Genomic DNA, 19,631 nt, shown 5'->3' on the forward strand with positions numbered 1-19,631 from the left:
ACACCTGATATATCTAATACACCTGATTATATCTAATACACCTGATATATCTAATACACCTGATATATCTAATACGCCTGATATATATCCAGTACACCTGATATATCTAATACACCTGATATATCTAATACGCCTGATATATATCCAGTACACCTGATATATCTAATACACCTGATATATCTAATACGCCTGATATATCTAATACGCCTGATATATCTAATACGCCTGATATATATCCAGTACACCTAATATATATAATACACCTGATATATCTAATACGCCGGATATATCTAATACGCCTGATATATATCCAGTACACCTGATATATCTAATACACCTGATATATCTAATACACCTGATATATCTAATACACCTGATATATCTAATACGCCTGATATATATCTAATACGCCTGATATATCTAATACACCTGATATATCTAATACACCTGATATATCTAATACACCTGATATATCTAATACGCCTGATATATATCTAATACGCCTGATATATATCTAATACACCTGATATATCTAATACGCCTGATATATCTAATACGCCTGATATATCTAATACACCTGATATATCTAATACACCTGATATATATAATACGCCTGATATATCTAATACACCTGATATATCTAATACACCTGATATATCTAATACACCTGATATATCTAATACACCTGATATATATAATACGCCTGATATATCTAATACACCTGATATATCTAATACGCCTGATATATATCCAGTACACCTGATATATCTAATACGCCTGATATATCTAATACACCTGATATATCTAATACACCTGATATATCTAATACGCCTGATATATATCCAGTACACCTGATATATCTAATACACCTGATATATCTAATACACCTGATTATATCTAATACACCTGATTATATCTAATACGCCTGATAGGTATCCAGTACACCTGATATATCTAATACACCTGATATATCTAATACACCTGATTATATCTAATACACCTGATTATATCTAATACGCCTAATAGGTATCCAGTACACCTGATATATCTAATACACCTGATATATCTAATACACCTGATTATATCTAATACGCCTAATAGGTATCCAGTACACCTGATATATCTAATACACCTGATTATATCTGATACACCTGATTATATCTAATACACCTGATTATATCTAATACGCCTGATAGGTATCCAGTACACCTGATATATCTAATACACCTGATATATGTCCAATAGACCTGATATATATGTCCAATACACCCAATATATCCAATTAATATATCTAATATGTCCAAAACACCTGATATATATGCCCAATACACCTAATTAATATAACTAATATATCTAATAACTACACCTATCTCATAATATATCCCTTCAACCAGAAGAGAGAGAGTATATATACCGGTACGTGTGTGTGTGTATATATATATATATATATATATATATATATATATATATATATATATATATTCCGGTACGTGTGTGTATATTCCGGTACGTGTGTGTATATTCCGGTACGTGTGTGTATATTCCGGTACGTGTGTGTATATACCGGTACGTGTGTGTATATACCGGTACGTACGTGTGTGTATATACCGGTACGTGTGTGTGTGTATATATCGGTACGTGTGTGTGTGTATATATATACCGGGACCGGTGTATACGCATCGCTTCACCCCCCACTAAGACAAAGAACCCAAGTCGGTGCGACTGCCTGCGCTTTAACCCAAAAGACTCAAGTGATTTAAAGCCTTCTCTGGACCCCATTAATGAGGCTCCTGTGTGGCAGGAGGGCCTATAAGGGCCAGAGACGGTTCTGCACCAAATAAATGTTTGATTGTCTGTCACTGACCGGCAGGAGCTGGAGAGAGCGTGGCGGGACTACGACCGGTTAGAGAGGGACGTGACCACGGCCAGGAAGCAAATGCGGGATCAGCTGGATCGGCTTGGCGAGGTTCAGGTCAGTGTGACCGCCGGGACTCGGCGTCCTGGGGGGTCCTTCCTCGTATATATAGCGCGGCCCCTCCTGTGCAGCTTCTCATCTCGGTGACCTCGTTTCAGACGGAATCAGCCGGCATCCAGCGAGCGCAAATGCAGAAAGAGATCTGGCGGATTCAGGATGTCATGGAGGGATTGAGCAAACACAAGGAGCAGAGAGAGGCCGACGCGGGTGAGGCTCTGACCGTCTTATCGCTTCCTCTGCGTAGGGGTAATAAGGGGCAGTCTCCTTCCCTCTCTGCCCCGCTCAGTCTACTTCTCTCTTTTGGTGGGCAAAATGTCCAAAATATCACCAAATATTTGACCTTTTTCATGGAAAAGGGAACGTTTGCTTTAAATTAGGGGCTTGGCCGGTCTCACGAGATTATTGCGTCTCTTTAAACCACCAGGTAACTCCGACTCCAAACCGGCGACTTCTGGGAAGAATCCGATCGAGGTGAGGAAATCTGCCCCAGGCTGGCAATATTCCGAATGTTATTGGGGTGGTTGCTCTAGATCATGGTTCTTTAGGTTCCGTGGTTTGTAGGAAGTGGACAGAGGAACTCTTATTGGGTGGGTTTGCAGACCCTGCTGTCTGATCTGTATTCCGCTCATGCGCGTCCTGGCATCGCACATCGTTAATTGTCTTGCAATCCTCTGGACAGGGTCCTCAGACACTGCACGCTCTGCTGTCATGGTTTGTCCATCTCAGCACGGTCCCTGTTCTACAATCCCCAGGAGAAGGAAGCTGCCCCACCGCGTCCTCCGCTTCCTCGGTCCTACGACTTCTCCGAACAACCTCCCACAATCCCCCTCCTGCCCGGTGATGGCGGCTCCTACCCGCCGGGTCCCGGCAGGGGCCCCGTACGCCTTCCGGACGAGAAGACCACTCACCACGTCCAAATCTATCAAAGGAACGGCTCGTATTGTGTAAGCACAGCCGTGGAATGCCGCCCAACCATCTCCATTCCATCCCATCCCCCGGTTAGCGTGTGTTCTGCCCGACACGTGAATCTTTTATTTTGAACATGTTACCCTTGACGGTTTTTCACGGGGTTCTTTTGGCTCAACGTAGTCCGGCTCGGCAGAGTAAATACCGCGTCTGCCGGCCGGCCAGCCGTGTAACCGGAGCCGCTTCGTCAGAGAGTCACCGTTTGGCCCTCCTGTTGTCCGGCACACACAGTATGTGCCGGGGATACCCGCTCTCCATATGTGCCCTCACTCACCCCTCCATATACACCCTCACTCACCCCTCCATATACACCCTCACTCACCCCTCCATATACACCCTCACTCACCCCTCCATATACCTCCAGCTCAGCTTCACTCAATCCTGCATCCTCGGCATATGCCCCCTACTCAGCCACGCACCCAGACAGACATCCCCACTCAGTCACACCATCATAACCCAGTACGTAATCTCATAACCTGCTGCGTGTCAGACCTCAGAACCAGTAGGAATTAGCCTTTTGTGCATGCGCTGCCGGGAGTGCGGTTTGATTTTCCTTTTGTTTCTGTGTGATCACCATGCACATTGTTCATTGCTTTCTCCTGGAGACCACGCGGGGTCCGCAGTACCGTTTGGTGGGCCGACGGCCCTGTATTTACGGCGTTTTCATGTATTTCTTTGCAGGGTCCTGATTACCGGCTTTACAAGAGCGAGCCGGAGCTGACCACCGTGGCCGAAGTGGACGAGTCAAACGGTGAAGACCGGGCCGACGCTTCCCTGGATATGGAGAACGGGGGAGGCAAAGGTTGGCGTCTGTCGCGGGGAACTAACCCGGTGATCGTACCGCGTGTTACATGCTGCCGTCCGTGTTCTAGCCAAGAGCAGCTACCGTGTCGTCCGTCTCCTTCAGGTTCAGGACGGGACATGTTCGCCGGGACATGGACAGAAGGGAGTGCAGCTACTTAACGAGCTGAACAGCCAGTCCCTTCACGTGTGACACGCGTGTATTCTCTGCACATGTTGTGCAGCTGGTTCCGCATTCACCTTTTTGTGAAATTGTTTTTTTAAGGTCCCCACTTCCCGGTCGGTGTCGTTCCTCCACGAGCCAAGTCACCTCCTCCTCTGGAGTCCACAACCATCGCTTCGTACGTCACCCTAAGAAAGAACCGCAAGCCGGAGTACAAATCGGTAACAAATACGCTTTATATGAACTAATTAACCAAACCTTTTAATATTATCCTCGGCTGCTGAACCCGCCGGCAGATCGGCCCCATCGGCCCCCGCCTAGTCGCCCGTTTCTCCCGCTGTAAAGACTCAAACCTTAATCAGTCGTTGGGATCCGTATTTCTATCCCATGCATGTTTAATCCCCTCACTGTATCACCCTCTACCACTTCTGCTGGGAGGCTGTTCCACTGTGTGTGATTCTTACAGGAGTCACATGTGCGCAGCCGGTTTATTTTTCTTGATAAAGCCGGCTGAGTATAAATCATGGAGGGCTTATTGACTCACCTGGCCGGTGCGATCCGGTGCCTCGAGCCGCCTAAAGCGTCATTAAGACAATCATGAAGTGGCCTGCGGTGCTTTTACCAATCATTAAAGATCGTCCGTTCATCACCAGGAGCGCCCGAGGAGCGCGGTGGAGCACCTGTGTATCGCCGAGAGCCCTCGGCCCAGAATGACCGTAGAGGAGCAACTCGAGAGAATGAGACGCCACCAGCAGGCGTGCCTCAAAGAGAAGAAAAGGGGGTTCAGCTTTTTAGGGGCCACAGAGCAGTCGCCTTCCCAGAGCCCGGCCTTCTCCAGGGAAAGCTCCTCACAGGCGTCGCTGGTAAGTGAGAGCCACCGTCGCACGTGCGGGGGGGTCTCTGCGCGGGACGCGGGGGGTCTCTCCGGCCTGACTTGTTTTGGTTTGTGCAATAAGATGTGGCGCCAGGAAAGCGCAGGCACTGGGGACGGTGCGTGTAGCGTGTAAATTAGGAGCTGCGATCGTTAATCCCACGGAAGCGAACAAGAAACAGAAATAGCAGAATTTTCTGTTCACAGATCCGAAAGCGGGAGGAAAAACTGTGCAGCGATATGAAGGACTTGGAGAGCGCGGCGCACGAGGCGGCTGATCAGCAGCAGCGAGAAACTCCAGCTCAAGAAATTACCCGGCTGAAGGAAGCGGCCGACAAACGGCCCCCCGACAGGCAGGTGAGGAGACTTCTGTGCTCTCAATGCTGAATGCGCCGACGCTTTGGTGTCTGTTACTTACTGCATTGGGGGCTCGATGTTTCTGGTGCAGGAAGGAGATCTCTCAGAGACGTTTCTGGATACCAAAGAGGAGAGAAGAAAGGATGTCGCTGGTGACGGTGACCTTGGTGACAAGATAAAGGCGCCCGTTCCAAATTGGTATGTTCCATATGGGCGCATGGCCAGCCCTACTACACTGGGATAGAGTGGGTGACTTTCCTGCTGAGGGGAGGGATTTGGAAATGTAGATATAGAGGCTGAAATGCAATGGAAGGAAGTTTTGCTGAGAGGGTAGTAAAGTGGAACAGCCTCCCAGCAGAAGTGGTAGAGGGTAATACAGTGAGGGGATTAAACATGCATGGGATAGACATACGGTTCCTGAATCTAAGACGAGACCAACGACTGATTGAGGTTGGAGTCTTTACAGCAGGAGAAAGGGGCTGACGGGGGTCGATCTGCCGGCAGAGTCTGGGTTTTCTACATTTGAAGCCTCTGTTTTGTTTGTCCTGATGAGATAATAGACGCATACAGTGAGACGCATTGGTTACACGGGCTCTTTATCGATCTGTGTTTAGTTTTCCGAGCTCGGAAAGCGCTAATCACCAGAGCAACTCTGAGCGGAGGCTCGCCGCAGGCCAGGAATGCGCAGGAATCCTCTTCTCGTACGAGTTCCCTGCAGACACTTTACGGAGACACGCGGAGTTAGAAGGTGCGCTCCTTATCTTCGTATTAAGGCAGACTCCACGTAATCTCAGCTTTAACTTCCTAGCGGACATGAAGTCTGTAGCGGCTCGGAGACCGCGATGGCGGCTGGCTGGGCGGACGCTCAATAATTCACTTTATTAACTCCGGCTCTTTATTTCCGGCAGGAAACCTCTCTTCTCTCCCAGAACATCCCACGTTAGCGGCTCCGGTTCCTCAGACGCAGCTCACGGAAACCTCCCACTTCATGTGTGTGTAGGCGCCAGCGCCTGATTTTACTGAGTGAGTATCTTACCGCTAGTCATTGGTAACGATCGGCGATAAATCCTTTTGCGGTATTCTGCAGCAGGGGGCACTGTACTTCTGCCCCACCGCGCGGCTCCAGTGACCAGTGGAAGCAGAGCCGTAGCTAGCTCCTTCTGCGGCCGAGGCAAAAATGGAAATTTGCCTCCCCCTGGCTGTTTTTTTTTTTTTTTACAGACGGTATTTTATTTACACTGCCCTTACACCCGACTGCCCATAAACACACACATACCTGCCCATAAACACACATATACACATACACTGCCTTTACACACACACCTGCCCATAAACACACATATACACATACACTGCCAACACATGTGCCCATACACACTGCCATTACACATGTGCCCTAAAGAGACAGTCTGCTCGGCCCCCGGATAAAGATACGTGAAGCCACGGTGACGCCATTCGCCGAGTCATTTTAAATTGGTTTCTGTTTATTTTTTTCAGTCCGAACACCAGAATGGGAAGTCGAAGGGCCCATCGCGGACGACCGTTCCAAGAATGGCGCGGAGGCTGCGTCCGCTGGCCGCTTGCTGCTATGGTTTTCTTGCACATGAAGATATTTTTCGAGCCAAAATCTGAGTTTATTTGCTGAGAATCTTCCTTTGATCGCAGTGTTTATTCACAAGCTTCCCGCGTCCGTCTTACATTCCCACGATGAACACTTTGGGCACTAAAATCTATTATTTTCCACTCTATTTGTAAAAATATATATTTATATTTAAAATGTGCCATTTTATTGTAGGATATTCTGTTTTTCATTCTGCAGCGTGAAGCGGTTACTGCCGCAGCTTTCACAAACCATACAGAAAAAGTCTATGAAATTCTTCCAGGCGGGTTTGTAGAGCAATAACGGCGCTCGAGCCGGCGGTTCCTCGCGTCCGGATGTGACGGCGCTCGAGTCGGCGGGTCGTCCGGATGTGACGTCGCTCAAGCCGGCGGGTCCGTCGCGTACGGATGTGACGTCGCTCGAGTCGGCGGGTCCGGATGTGACGGCGCTCAAGCCGGCGGGTCCGTCGCGTACGGATGTGACGTCGCTCGAGCCGCTGGGTCTCTGGTGTACAGATGTGACCGCACTCGAGCTGGCGGGTCCGTTGCGTACAGATGTGACGGCGCTCGAGCTGGCGGGTCCGTCGCGTACGGATGTGACGGCGCTCGAGCTGGCGGGGCTCTGGCGTAATTAGATGTAATTACAGATCTTGTGTACGCTGCAGACGACGTGCGCGAGAAATTAAAACCTTCACATCTCGTCTTTTATAAGAAGCCAAATAAATGTTTCAAATGAGTCACTTTCGCTTTGTTTGCAGAAAATTGGTTTTCTTTAATCATCTTAAATTTGGCTCCGGGTTGGGGGGGCTGGGTCAGGGCGGGTCATACCCACAGGTTCCAGGGGCCTGAGGGTATGAGGTTCCAGGGGCCTGAGGGCCAGCAACACAAAATGCAAAAATGCGCAGCACAGCTCCTGAATCTAAGACGAGATCAACAACTGATTAAGGTTTGAGTCTTTACAGCAGGAGAAACTGGCAACTAGACGGGGGCCGCCAGGGGCCGATCTGCCGGGGGTTTCCGTGCAAACGTTCTGAGCTCCTAGAAAAAAAAAAAAAAAAAAAGGGCATCAGGTATTTGGGGCACAAAGGGGACTGGGCAAACTAAACAGACACTTGGCATATCTCGCTCTGTTATATGAGCCCAGTCTACTACACTGACCCTCTTATCATACTGCCTGTGGGAAACAATAGACTGACTCAGTCTTAGTCACCCAGCCAGACGCTGATTAATGAAAGTTTATTAAAGAACGGACTTTGTTAGCATTGCCATAAAGCATCAGCTCAGTGGGGTGTTTGAGCGGCTAAAGCCACCGAAAATATATGACTGACAGCAATGGTGGCTCCAGGTCTGCAGATTAAAGGAAGTTTACAGTGCTGGGGGTGGGGGGTTATATTACTGTATACAGCACTGGGTGGTATATTACTGTATACAGGGCTGAGGGGTTATATTACTGTATACAGCACCGGGGGGGGTGTTTATATTACTGTATACAGCACCGGATGGTATATTACTGTATACAGCACCGGGGGGGGGTGTTGTATACAGCACTGGGGTGGTATATTACTGTATACAGGGTTGTGGGGGTTATATTACTGTATACCGCACCGGGGGGGGTTATATTACTGTGTATACAGCGCTGGATGGTATATTGCTCTGTATACAGCGCTGGGGGGGGGGGTTATACTGTATACGTGATAAGATATTCGGTGGATGTTAATCAGGTGTATGGTTTGTACCCCCGGAGCCGCACCTGCAGCCCCCTCCCTCTGTCAGTGAAGCACACGCGCAGCAGTTTGTGATTTGCTACGAGAAGCAGGTTTGACTCCGGAGGCTTCCCGTCCAGTCCCGTCATGCTCTGCGACAAGAGCCCCGCCTCCTTTCAGTGTTGACCAGAAACTGCTTCAAATGAATGGCCCCGCCCCTCACACGGCGCGCAGTAATGGCTGCTTGCTCCGCCCCTGACTCCGCCCCGGCCTCGCTCATCGCTAGTAGTAATGGCCGCAGCTCATCCGCAACCCGCGCCCTCCTCCACCGGGACTCTGAGTCCCGCTCCCCGGCCAGACGAAGAGGAAGATGGGGAGAGCAGTGGGGGTGATTCGGAGCGCTCGGACAGCCCATCTGGGGGCAGGGACCCCTCGGGCTCGGGGAGCAGTACAGGGGCCAGCTCGGGGACCGACGAGGGGTACAGCAGCAGCAAGTCCGGGAGGAGCCCCAGCCTTGAGGGGGAACCCCTGAGCCGCATGGACTCCGAGGACAGGTACCGGGGAAGGTGGGGGACAGAAGGGGCGAGGGATGGAGGGGGCAATGCTGTGGGCCCTCGGGGCGGCGCATATCACTGGCTACAGGCTGATGGCCCCCACAGGGGGAGGTGGTAGTGGTACCTGTGGTGAGTTATTTAATGTTATGAGCTATAGGGAGGAGAGATTCCCTGGGAAGTGGGAGTGGACCCCCTGGTGCGGTGGGTGGACCCCCTGGTGCGGTGGGTGGACCCCCTGGTGCGGTGGGAGGGCCCCCTGGTACGGTGGGAGGGCCCCCTGGTACGGTGGGAGGGCCCCAGGTGTGTGGTCCCCCCCCCATACAGTGGGTGGGCCCTAGGTGTGTGCACCCCCCCGCCCGTATGGTGGGTGTTGGGAGACGGGAAGAGCAGTTAGTAGGGAGTTGCAATAGTCCCGATGTGAAATCATAAGGGAGAGGGGATAGTATTTCGGTATCTTGCGTTTGGAATGGGATTTGGGAGATGTTTCTCAGGTGAAGGGGAGGGACTGGATGTGTGGATGAAGGAGAGGCAGGTGTGATGCTGCGGCAGCAAACTTCGGCTGGGTGGTGGATTTGCCGGCAGAGATAGAGATGGCAGGAGTAGTGGACGGAGAGGATGGCGGGGTCACCATAAGCTCTGTCTGGGAGATGTTAAGCTTTAGGTAATGAGACACCGTCCATGACGCAATCCCAGAAAGACAGTCGGTGAGGCTGTTTGAAGAGACGGTGGGGAGAGGAGATGTACCGTATTGGCTCGGATATAGGCCGCACCCGAATATAGGCTGCACCCTAAAAGTTAGGTGCTTTTTTAATGGAAAAAGTTTCTGCCCCCCCCCCCCGAGATATGCTGCCTCTCTGTCCCGAAGATGTACCCCCCTTGAGATATGCTGCCACTCTACCCCCCCGAGATATGCTGCCACTCAACCCCCCCTGAGATATGCTGCCACTCAACCCCCCCTTGAGATATGCTGCCACTCTACCCCCCCCCCCCCCAGATATGCTGCCACTCTACCCCCCCCCAGATATGCTGCCACTCTACTCTGTCCCCAAGATGTCCCCCCCCACCACCAGACTTACCGGTGCAGACTCCACGGGGTCTTGCGGGGGACATCTACACATAACACGTATTCAACTTCCGGTGCCGGCACGTCTGCAAGTTGTGCTTTAAAAATCTCCCTTGCCCGGGACTCCCCCCGTGGGAATTCCCGGGAAGGGAGATTGTTAAAGCACATCGTGCAGACGTGCCGGCAGCGGAGGCTGTTTACTCGCATCGCCGCTGCTGCTGAACGTCTGCGCGATGCTCTTAGACAATCTCCCGTGCCGGCACAACCCCCCCCCCCCCCCCGTGGGAAGTGCTGGCACGGGAGGCTGTCTGAGCTTATCGGAGAGTAGGATACGGGTCCCCTGCACCGCTGCGGAGGATCTGTATCCTAACCCCACTGCCTGCCCGGTGCCCGGGACTTCATGTCCCGGGTGCTGGACCCCGAATATAGGCCACACCCCCACTTTAAGTCTTTATATTCGAGCCAATACGGTAGATTAGAGCGCCATCGGCTTATAGGCCGTACTGGAAGCCAAAGGAAGATATGCGATGGAGGGAAGACGTGTAGATGGAGAAGAGTAGAGGCCCAAGAACTGAGCCCTGAGGGGCACCAACAGATAGCGGAGGAGAGAGGAACGGGGGTACAGTAAATACCCCTGATGGTGTCATTTTGTTTTTGACGTAAGTGGCAAGTTCTTGTGTAGAGAGGTTGGAGGGAAGTCCTGGGGGGGTGCAGAAGGGTATTAATGTGGAGAGCAGACATTTAGGGTTATGGGAGAGGGATGAGATTCATGAAACTGATCAGTTTATAGAGATGGAGGGCCGATGTATAGGAGCGGAGTATGAGTTTCTAATGAGTGGAGTCTTCATGTGAGTAAGACTTCCTCCACAGGAGCTTGGCAAGTATGTGGCTCATGTGTGTCGGGCGTATGTCCGGTGTGTTGGTGCGGTGCCCGTCTGGTGTGTGGCCCGGGGTATGGTCCATGTGTGCGGTGCCCATCAGGTGTGTGGCTCGGGGTATGGTGTGTTGATGTGGTGCCTGTCAGGTGTGTGGCCTGTGGTATCGTGTGTCGGTGAGGTGCCTGTCAGGTGTGTCCCCCAGGGTATAGTCCGTGTGTGCGGTGCCTGTCAGGTGTGTCCCCCAGGGTATGGTCCGTGTGTGCGGTGCCTGTCAGGTGTGTGTCTCGGGGTATAGTGTTTTGGTGCGGTGCCTGTCAGGTGTGTGGCCCGGGGTATAGTGTGTTGGTGCGGTGCCTGTCAGGTGTCCCCCCCAGGGTATGGTCCGTGTGTGCGGTGCCTGTCAGGTGTGTCCACAGGGTATGGTCCGTGTGTGCGGTGCCTGTCAGGTGTCCCCTAGGGAATGGTCCGTGTGTGCGGTGCCTGTCAGGTGTGTCCCCCGGGGTATGGTCCGTGTGTGCGGTGCCTGTCAGGTGTGTGGCCTGGGGTATAGTGTGTCGGTGCGGTGCCTGTCAGGTGTGGCCTGGGGTATAGTGTGTTGGTGCGGTGCCTGTCAGGTGTGGCCCGCGGTATCGCGTGTTGGTGTGTGGCCCGCGGTATCGCGTGTTGGTGTGTGGCCCGCGGTATCGCGTGTTGGTGGGTGGCCCGGGGTATCGCGTGTTGGTGTGTGGCCCGGGGTATCGCGTGTTGGTGTGTGGCCCGCGGTATCACGTGTTGGTGGGTGGCCCGGGGTATCGTGTGTTGGTGGGTGGCCGGCGGTATCGCGTGTTGGTGTGTGGCCCGCGGTATCACGTGTTGGTGGGTGGCCCGGGGTATCGTGTGTTGGTGGGTGGCCGGCGGTATCGCGTGTTGGTGGGTGGCCCGGGGTATCGCGTGTTTGTGCACTCGTGGGTGCTTTGAGGGAGGGTGGCTGGGATTTGGTGAATAGACGCGTCTAAAATGCAGTCTGGCACCCGGTCCACGTGATTTCCGGTACAGACTCGTTCCGCTCGGCTTCTGCCTCCCCAGCAGCCGGTTGCCCAGCTCCAGTCCGAGGGCAGAAGTTCCAGCAGTTCCCTTTCATTGTTAAGGGGGTATGTGAATATGCCCTGCTCTCCTCCTCACACATGCGCCGCGCTCCCTCCCTGCGGGGTTTGTGCTGCGGTGATGCAATATGTGGTACATGATGTGCGAGGACCGCGTGTGATAAACTCTGCAGAGCATCGCTATTAATGGAGCAGCTTTTAGGGGAGACTAATTCCAAGTGACCCCATTAGCCTCTCGGCCAGTGTGTGGGGCAGGGGTATAAGGAGTCATTTAGCGCCGTAGTCCTATTATGGAACGGCTCTACCTTGATGCCCCGGTCTCCAGCGTGAGGGGGTTACATCCGTCTTTTCAGCCCTTCACACGGGATGCGCAGTTAGAGGTTTTATTTCTAGCATGCGGTGGCGGGTAGAGGGCCGCGTTCCTGCTGCAGCTAGTGGTGGGTTACCTACCCAGTCCCATGGATCCTCCACAGGTGGGGCGTTGGGTTGTTGGGGCATACAGTCCTGGTCTCTCTCTGCTGCCTCTTTATTGCAGATTATTTGTTGCATTCACTTTAACCCCTTCTGTACCGGTGACGTACCTGGTACTTCCTGGTTGGTCGATGATGCGCAATCCAGTGTCTCTATGGACGATGGGATTGCGAGGGGCGCTGCCACTCCCCCTCAGTTCTGTGCATGTGATCGCTTTGAAGCAAATCACGAGCACGGAATTAAAATATTTAAATAAAACTGCGGTCTTCAAGGGAAGACGCAGTACGAGAACGCTGGTCCTAAAGGGGTTAAAAGTCCTTTACGACGAAGAGGTTAACAGGAAACAAAACAAACGCCATCCTTATTGGGGAGTCTCGCTGTGCAACACCCTGGATTCTCTCGGCTGTTGCGGAAACTTTCACTTAAAACCCCCTCGAGTAGCTGGCAGAACATGAAAAAAAAAAAGATGCCCTTCAACGGGGTCCCTGGGCTCATGATCTCGTCTGCGGGGTGAATGGCTGTAATGGGGGTCTCTGTTTTGGGGTAACTGTGGTTTAATACGTCTGCCCAAGAGCTTACATGTGCCGGGGGAGTGGCCTGTGATCTCTGGTGCGGGGGCTGCATTTCCCCTGACGCCTACAGGCTCTGGATGCCCCTCCAAAGCTTGCCCAGATTGTGTGCCTTGGTCTGAAGTTGAGGGCAGGTCTACAGTCACCAGGTCTACTCACAGCTCTCCGTGCCTGGCCCTGAGGGCCACTCTTAAACACATAAGCTGCGGGAACAGCGTTGGTCGCATTTTCCCTTTGTGAATGCGCTTACTTTGGGGTATTTTCTTTTGCTTGCATGCGTTTTGAGGATTGTTGGGGTCGGTAAGACATAAGTATTTGGATGAAGTTCTGGGCCGCCGTAGACCCTGCGCAGCTGATACCTTTTAATAAACCTCTGCCGGGCAGTGGGCGGGAACTAACCGGCGGCTTGTTTTTCTTTGCAGTATAAGCAGCACCCTGATGGACGTGGACAGCACGGTTTCCAGCGGCCGTTCCACTCCATCCATGATGAACGGACATGGGATCCCCCCGCCTTCCAATAAAAACGTTTACAATTGCTGCTGGGACCAGTGTCACATGTCGTTCTCCTCCAGCCCAGACCTGGCTGAACACATACGTGCCGTTCACGTGGACGGGCAGCGCGGGGGGGTGAGACTAAAATCCGTATCGCCTCTAATCGATGCGCGTTACTTTCACATGAATATTCTTTGTCGTCTGTGTTGTTTGAAGGCGGCTCGAGTGGCGAGATCGCGCAGCGCGGCCCCCGAGCGAGACACTCAGCGACGCGCCTCGCCTTTTAACGCTCTTGTTTGGGTTTGTTTGCAGGTTTTTGTTTGCTTCTGGAAGGGATGTAAGGTGTACAACACCCCGTCCACGAGTCAGAGCTGGCTGCAGAGACACATGTTAACGCACAGCGGCGATAAACCGTTTAAGGTAGGTCGCGCATGTTCCCAGCCTCCCTCACTTTACTTCAGCCCATGTAACGTGGGAGATAATTTTAGATCTGGTAACGACTGCCGACGCTCGCAGCTTCTAATTTGTGAAAAAAACTGACAGCGGCACCAAGGTGGCAAAATAACCAATTGTTGTCCGGGGTAGTTGGAAGGAGGGGTGAGATTTTACGTATGTTTGTGAGAGAATTCCATACGCTTTGTGCCGAGACTGTATAACTAGTGCAGAAAATAAAAAGGATTGCTCGCATCTTTCTGGATACAGGCTGCGCGGGTGGGAAATGCACCATTCAGGGGTAGGACGTTCCGTGTGGTTGATGATACAGGAAGCAACCTCCATGTTTTTTTGCCTTTGGAGCTTCAGTCTCTATTGGATTAGACAAAGCCTCCCTCCCTGCGTGTCTGCCTCTCTCCCTGCGTGTCTGTCTGCGTGCCTGCGTGTCTGTCTGCGTGCCTGCCTCTCTCCCTGCGTGCCTGCCTCTCTCCCTGCGTGCCTGCCTCTCTCCCTGCGTGCCTGCCTCTCTCCCTGCGTGCCTGCCTCTCTCCCTGCGTGTCTGTCTGCGTGCCTGCCTCTCTCCCTGCGTGCCTGCCTCTCTCCCTGCGTGCCTGCCTCTCTCCCTGCGTGCCTGCCTCTCTCCCTGCGTGCCTGCCTGCCTCTCTCCCTGCGTGCCTGCCTGCCTCTCTCCCTGCGTGCCTGCCTGCCTCTCTCCCTGCCTCCCTCCCTGCATGTCTGCTAAAGAGCTGGGCTGGTAGCACCGGGCACTTCTTGAGAGATGCCATGTTTTGGTTGACATGTGCTGTTCTGTCTCCTTTCAGTGTGTCGTTGGTGGCTGTAACGCCAGTTTCGCATCACAAGGAGGGTTGGCTCGCCACGTTCCCACTCACTTCAGCCAGCAGAACTCTTCCAAAGTGTCCGCTCACCCCAAGTCTAAAGAGGAGTCTCCTTCAAAAGCTGGACTGAACAGACGGAGGAAGCTGAAGAACAAGAGGAAGCGCTCGCTGCGTAAGTGTGGAAACTCCTGGGAGAGCTGGAAGCATCTCGGGCCCGGAGGAGAGGCTGCGCAGGAGCATACTGCAGCAGCCTTAACCCTGCAAACAGTAATCTGTGACTGTGAAACCTGTTCCTAATGTCCAATAACAAGTCCGTGTCTCTATCTTTTTTCTGATTATCAACAGCATCTCTAGGAAGCTCCCCATATTCTCCTACTACAGTACAGCTGAAAGGTAGATACAGCTTCTCTCTATTGCCTGTCACTCAGATCCGCGTGCTGTGTGAGCCGCTTGCCTTAGCGCTCGCCCTAAGCGAGCGGCTTATACTTTGTGCTTCCTTTCACTTATTTACCAAAACTCTGCTCTTTAGAACAGAAATCTCCCGGAAGTGGGTTTTGTCAGGCTGGGGGAGGGTGATGCCTTGAAGGGCCTGTGGCTTGAATCACGAGCTGCTTGTAGGAATAAAGTAGGTTTCTGGGGAGCGGAGTGACGTGAAATAAAAAATAAAAATTCAGAAAGCAGATCTGGTGCGTAAATCCCACCGAGGAAGCGAAACTGCCGCCTCCAGCTCGGTGCCGGTACCCACCAGCTCTGCACTAGAAGCCGTTGGGGTGGGAAGGAGATGTGAGGCTTTCAAAAGCTAGAGGGCTGAGTGTTAGAGGGTTAGTGATGCGTGTACGGGGTTAATAACGTCATCAGCTATTACACATGACATCATAGGGCTGTTTTCACCCTCTTCCAGTTATGTTCTCGTTATTTTTATGCAATTGCTGTTTTCATTGAAGTTTTCCTGTATTTTCTTCCTTCTTCAGGAGAGGTTTCTGGTTCGTAAAGTAAATTTGTTTGTGTGATGAGGCCAGTGCTGCTCGCAGGCTGTCGGTGCCTGATCGGGGGCCTGAGGCTTCACAGAAGTACCGGGGCTGTGTGATCCAGCCGCGGACGCCCGGGTTCTGGCCTCGTCCATGTTTACTTTAACCTTCTCCTTTTACAATTTGTATTTTTCTTTAGAAGCAACTGTTCTGAGCGCATCTGTACGAAGCACGGCAGCCGCTACGGCGTGTCTCGGCTGGTTGTTATAGTAACGTTTAGGGCTGATGCTTTGTACGTCTTCTCGGGCTTCACCCTGAGGACTGTGGCGTAATAATTAGTGCAGGGCTTTCCTTCGCCGTCATTTATATATCCTGGATGTGGAACGATTTGTCCCATTATCTTTAGTCAGCACCTGATGATACGGCCGAGCCCTGTCACATGCATTTAGAAACGGCGCTTCTTTCGCAGATACTGATCCGGGGCTGGCGTCGGCTGTTTGTGGATGGAACGAGCTGTTATTGTGTAGCTGCTTCTGTCTCTCTGTGTAACTGAGTGAAGAATTTGGATCGATACTTAATGTTTGGGCCGGGGCTGTCCAGCTTGGGGGGGGGGGGCGTAGTGAGTAACGGGCACTTTTGTGCTCGCGTCATGGACCCGTCACGCGCTTTTGCCAAGTTGTGTTCACGTGTATAAGCGGTGATTGAGGTGAGTTGGATGCGTCGCTTGGCGTTGGGCGGGATGGACGTTCTAGGTGAGTTTATACGCTTGCTGGCGCGCGGGGAACCGCTGGACAGCCTTCTAGAGCAGGGCGTTTCTGGCCTCCTCTCTGTTATTCATCGGACGTTTGGTTTTCTTCTGCGTTTGTAAACTTGTCTTTGCGGGAAGCAGACACGTGCCCCGTGTAAAGCCGCGTGTTATCGGAGACGTGGTCGCTGTGCGGTGTGACGATGGCGGTATCATCATGACGCATGTTTGCTGCGTGATTGAATTTGCGAAAGTGCTTCTCTAAATACCTCATTCATTCCCCTCTTTCGTATCTCCGTTTCCGGGCGCTCATTTGTACTTTTTGATTTTCAGCGAGACCTCACGATTTCTTTGACGCACAAACACTGGATGCGATCCGACACCGCGCCATCTGCTTCAATCTTTCCGCCCAGATAGAGAGCTTAGGGCATGGACACAGTGTCGTCTTCCACAGCACGGTGAGTGAAACGTGTCGGTGCAAGAGCTCCGTCACCATGTACCAGAGTCAGGTGGGCACTGATTGGCTGAAAGGCTTTGTTGCCTTAGCAATTGAAAAGTACCCTTTCCGTGTAAGAATCTCTTGTGGTTGAACGGCTGTTTTTTCAGTCAGTCGGGGGGAGGAGTACACACGGTTTGTGACGCAGGTGCCCTAAGCACTGTTTAGGTGCTGTGCCTTTTAAGCCTTCACTCCTGTTGTTGCCCCCTGTCTGGGCAGTCCTTTGTAATGTACAAACTGTCTTTTGTAGGTGATTGCCAAACGCAAAGAGGACACGGGAAAAGTCAAGCTCCTGCTTCACTGGACTCCAGAAGACATGTGAGTCCAGTTCAGTGCTCCGTGTTCCCTGGAGAGGATTCCCTTCCCTGAGTGTCTCGTTCAGCAAGAGTTGGAACGTCGTCGATGCTCCTCTCCCCGCCGTACGTCGTCTCCTGACGTGCCGCTCTCTTTCCTTGCAGCCTCCCGGACGTCTGGGTGAATGAGAGCGAGAGACACCAGCTCAAGACAAAAGTCGTGCATTTATCCAAACTCCCCAAAGACTCGGCTTTGCTCCTGGATCCCAATATTTACCGGTAACGATCGCCATTCCTCGCTGCCTTTCTACAGCCTTTGGATTTTTTTTGTTTTTATGTTTTCTGCCTCTGCATTCTTAGTTGATTTCTTTGATCTCTCTTGTGCTTTGGTGTACAGAAGTCCTAGTAAAAGGGTCACCCGCAGTGGAAGGCCCTGACCGATCCTCCCCGCTCGCATCCCGTGCCGGTGTGTATACATTTCTTTCTTTCTGCAGAGCGGTGCAGCGCATGCACAGAGGTCGCTGTCACTGTGCGCCATCCTGTGGCGCTCCCGGGTGTAAAATGTCAGTAAATGGGGAATCGGGTCAGAGGCGCAGCTTTTACTCGTTTTCATGGCGCATGTTAATGTTTTTAGGGCTGGATTTTGTGTTTCAGCGTGAATCGGGGGGGGGGGTTATGTGGTGTTTGAGAGAGAGGGGCTTGGATGTGCCTGACGGTTCGTGTAAATGTTTCGTTACAGGACTGTGCTGCAGAAGAGGCCGAAAAGACAGTGAGGCCACCAGTCTGCCGTCTCCTGCGAGGGAGTCGCTGCACGGGATCCCCGCTCCGCTCCCCATGCTTTGTGTCGACACGCTGTGAATACGTGAACCCCGTCGCGCGTTCGTCCTGGCAGTTCGTCCTGGTGGATCCGCTCGCCGGCTTTGCATGTTTGCTGCATCCAGACGCGTCTTTTTGTTAGTTTTTTTTTTGCCGTAGTTTGCGCTTTCTTGTGACCCCCAAACCGTAGGATGCTCCGCGGATATCGGATGGTGTTTGGGTTCTGCCCCACGTTCCCCAATAAGCGAGGCCCCGATGGGTTTCATTCCCAGAAAACGCTCAATAGAACGGAGAGAATTTATGCAGATAGAAGTAGTAAAAAAAAAACTATTTTGATTACATCAAGAAAAGAATACGCACCAAAGTACGTTATACGGGAGAGGGATATATATTTTAGCTGCGTAGTGAATCGCTCCGGTTTGTCGCGCTGTTAACGCTTTTGCCTGTAAATAATCAGCAGATTTGTAATATATTTTTATATTCTCAAATGTAACGGTAGATTTTGCTTTTTTAGCGGCATGACATTTATTGTAAATATCTTTAGTAATAATTATGAAGAAATCTGTAATTAGCTATTTCTGCCAGAAGATTTTTAAGCACCTTTTTAACAGTAAAAACCTCTTTCCAGAGATCGTTGGCTTCGCGAAACATTTTATCCCCTGCCTTCCGGGTTCGTTTTCTGGAAAGCCGTTTTAAGGTGAAATCTCGGCGCTGTGAGATCGCGCTAACGGCAGCAAGCTTTACGTTTTAGCCGAGATTAGCAATAAAATGTTTCTCTGCCCTTTTGGTGCTTGTCGGCCAGAAATAATTGGATTTAATTTGCACTAAACATTCACAGAAAAGTATTAGGAAAGAAGCTCTGTGGCCCTCCTGGCCCCCGAGCTGCCGCTGGCGCGTTTTGCTCACATTTCCCGCACCTTCCGCCGCATGTTGATGGTAAAGTTCGTGGCTCATGTGGTTCCCCCAAGCACTTCATGCCCTCCCGCCGCTGTCCTCGTCCGCCTGACATCTAGATGTTTCTTCTGATAAACGTGTAAAATGACTAATTATGTATTACGTTGTAGTTATTTTTATTACTTCTGTGATTTCTATCGAAGACATTTGTGAGAATTTTCTTTTTGCAATAAAATAGAAACTGAGATGAGCTGCGGTGTCTTTGCTGTCGGTAAATCGCGCCGGGCTGGGGGTCTCTTGCTCCGTGTTGCTGTTTGTCGCAGAGCGGTAGGGTTCCTTCTCTTGCTGGTGCCTGTCCAGCGTGGCCCCCGGTTTTTGTCAGTTACGTTCTTTAAAACAATTTCCGCTCTGATTGAATTTAACGTCCTTTAGCCGTCCTTTCAGGTAAATCATTCACTTCCGGGTCACGTTTACCAAATGCAACAAATCCACCGGTTACGCATTCCTAAATGTCATGTGAAAACGAATCGACAAACCGAGCGGCTCCGATATCCGGAGGAAAGGCTCAGGAATTTCACAATTGTTACTTTTAGGTGTTCAGCAAATG

General features: G+C 51.6%; 2 protein-coding genes across 7 annotated transcripts in view; both read left to right on the plus strand.

Annotated features, from left to right (window-relative positions):
- PLEKHA5 (pleckstrin homology domain containing A5) overlaps positions 1–7,477 on the plus strand; it is a 42,803-nt gene extending 35,326 nt beyond the window's left edge. For 4 of the 5 annotated variants that reach the window (XM_053462915.1, XM_053462916.1, XM_053462917.1 and 1 more), the window contains 12 exons: positions 1,871–1,972; positions 2,074–2,182; positions 2,400–2,446; positions 2,728–2,919; positions 3,623–3,743; positions 4,008–4,126; positions 4,559–4,768; positions 4,984–5,133; positions 5,225–5,331; positions 5,757–5,881; positions 6,042–6,156; positions 6,631–7,477. In XM_053462915.1, the coding sequence (XP_053318890.1) occupies positions 1,871–1,972; positions 2,074–2,182; positions 2,400–2,446; positions 2,728–2,919; positions 3,623–3,743; positions 4,008–4,126; positions 4,559–4,768; positions 4,984–5,133; positions 5,225–5,331; positions 5,757–5,881; positions 6,042–6,133 (1,374 nt within the window). In that variant the 3' untranslated portion in view covers positions 6,134–6,156; positions 6,631–7,477. The remainder of the gene's footprint in view (positions 1–1,870; positions 1,973–2,073; positions 2,183–2,399; positions 2,447–2,727; positions 2,920–3,622; positions 3,744–4,007; positions 4,127–4,558; positions 4,769–4,983; positions 5,134–5,224; positions 5,332–5,756; positions 5,882–6,041; positions 6,157–6,630) is intronic. The other variant, XM_053462919.1, reaches the window with a different exon arrangement.
- A 1,203-nt stretch (positions 7,478–8,680) lies between these two features.
- Positions 8,681–18,483, plus strand: AEBP2 (AE binding protein 2). 2 transcript variants are annotated; one of them, XM_053464314.1, is made up of 10 exons: positions 8,681–8,989; positions 13,475–13,679; positions 13,857–13,964; positions 14,798–14,984; positions 15,158–15,205; positions 16,859–16,983; positions 17,272–17,339; positions 17,480–17,593; positions 17,712–17,780; positions 18,054–18,483. In XM_053464314.1, exons 1-9 carry the CDS (start codon positions 8,727–8,729, stop codon positions 17,749–17,751), a joined length of 1,158 nt encoding a protein of 385 aa, XP_053320289.1. In that variant the 5' UTR covers positions 8,681–8,726; the 3' UTR covers positions 17,752–17,780; positions 18,054–18,483. The 2 variants fall into 2 exon arrangements, with proteins under 2 accessions (XP_053320289.1, XP_053320290.1); XM_053464315.1 differs by lacking the exon at positions 15,158–15,205.
- Positions 18,484–19,631: the final 1,148 nt, after the last annotated feature.

This window comes from Spea bombifrons, chromosome 4 (assembly GCF_027358695.1).
Source record: "Spea bombifrons isolate aSpeBom1 chromosome 4, aSpeBom1.2.pri, whole genome shotgun sequence".
NCBI classification, from domain to species: Eukaryota; Metazoa; Chordata; class Amphibia; order Anura; family Pelobatidae; genus Spea; species Spea bombifrons.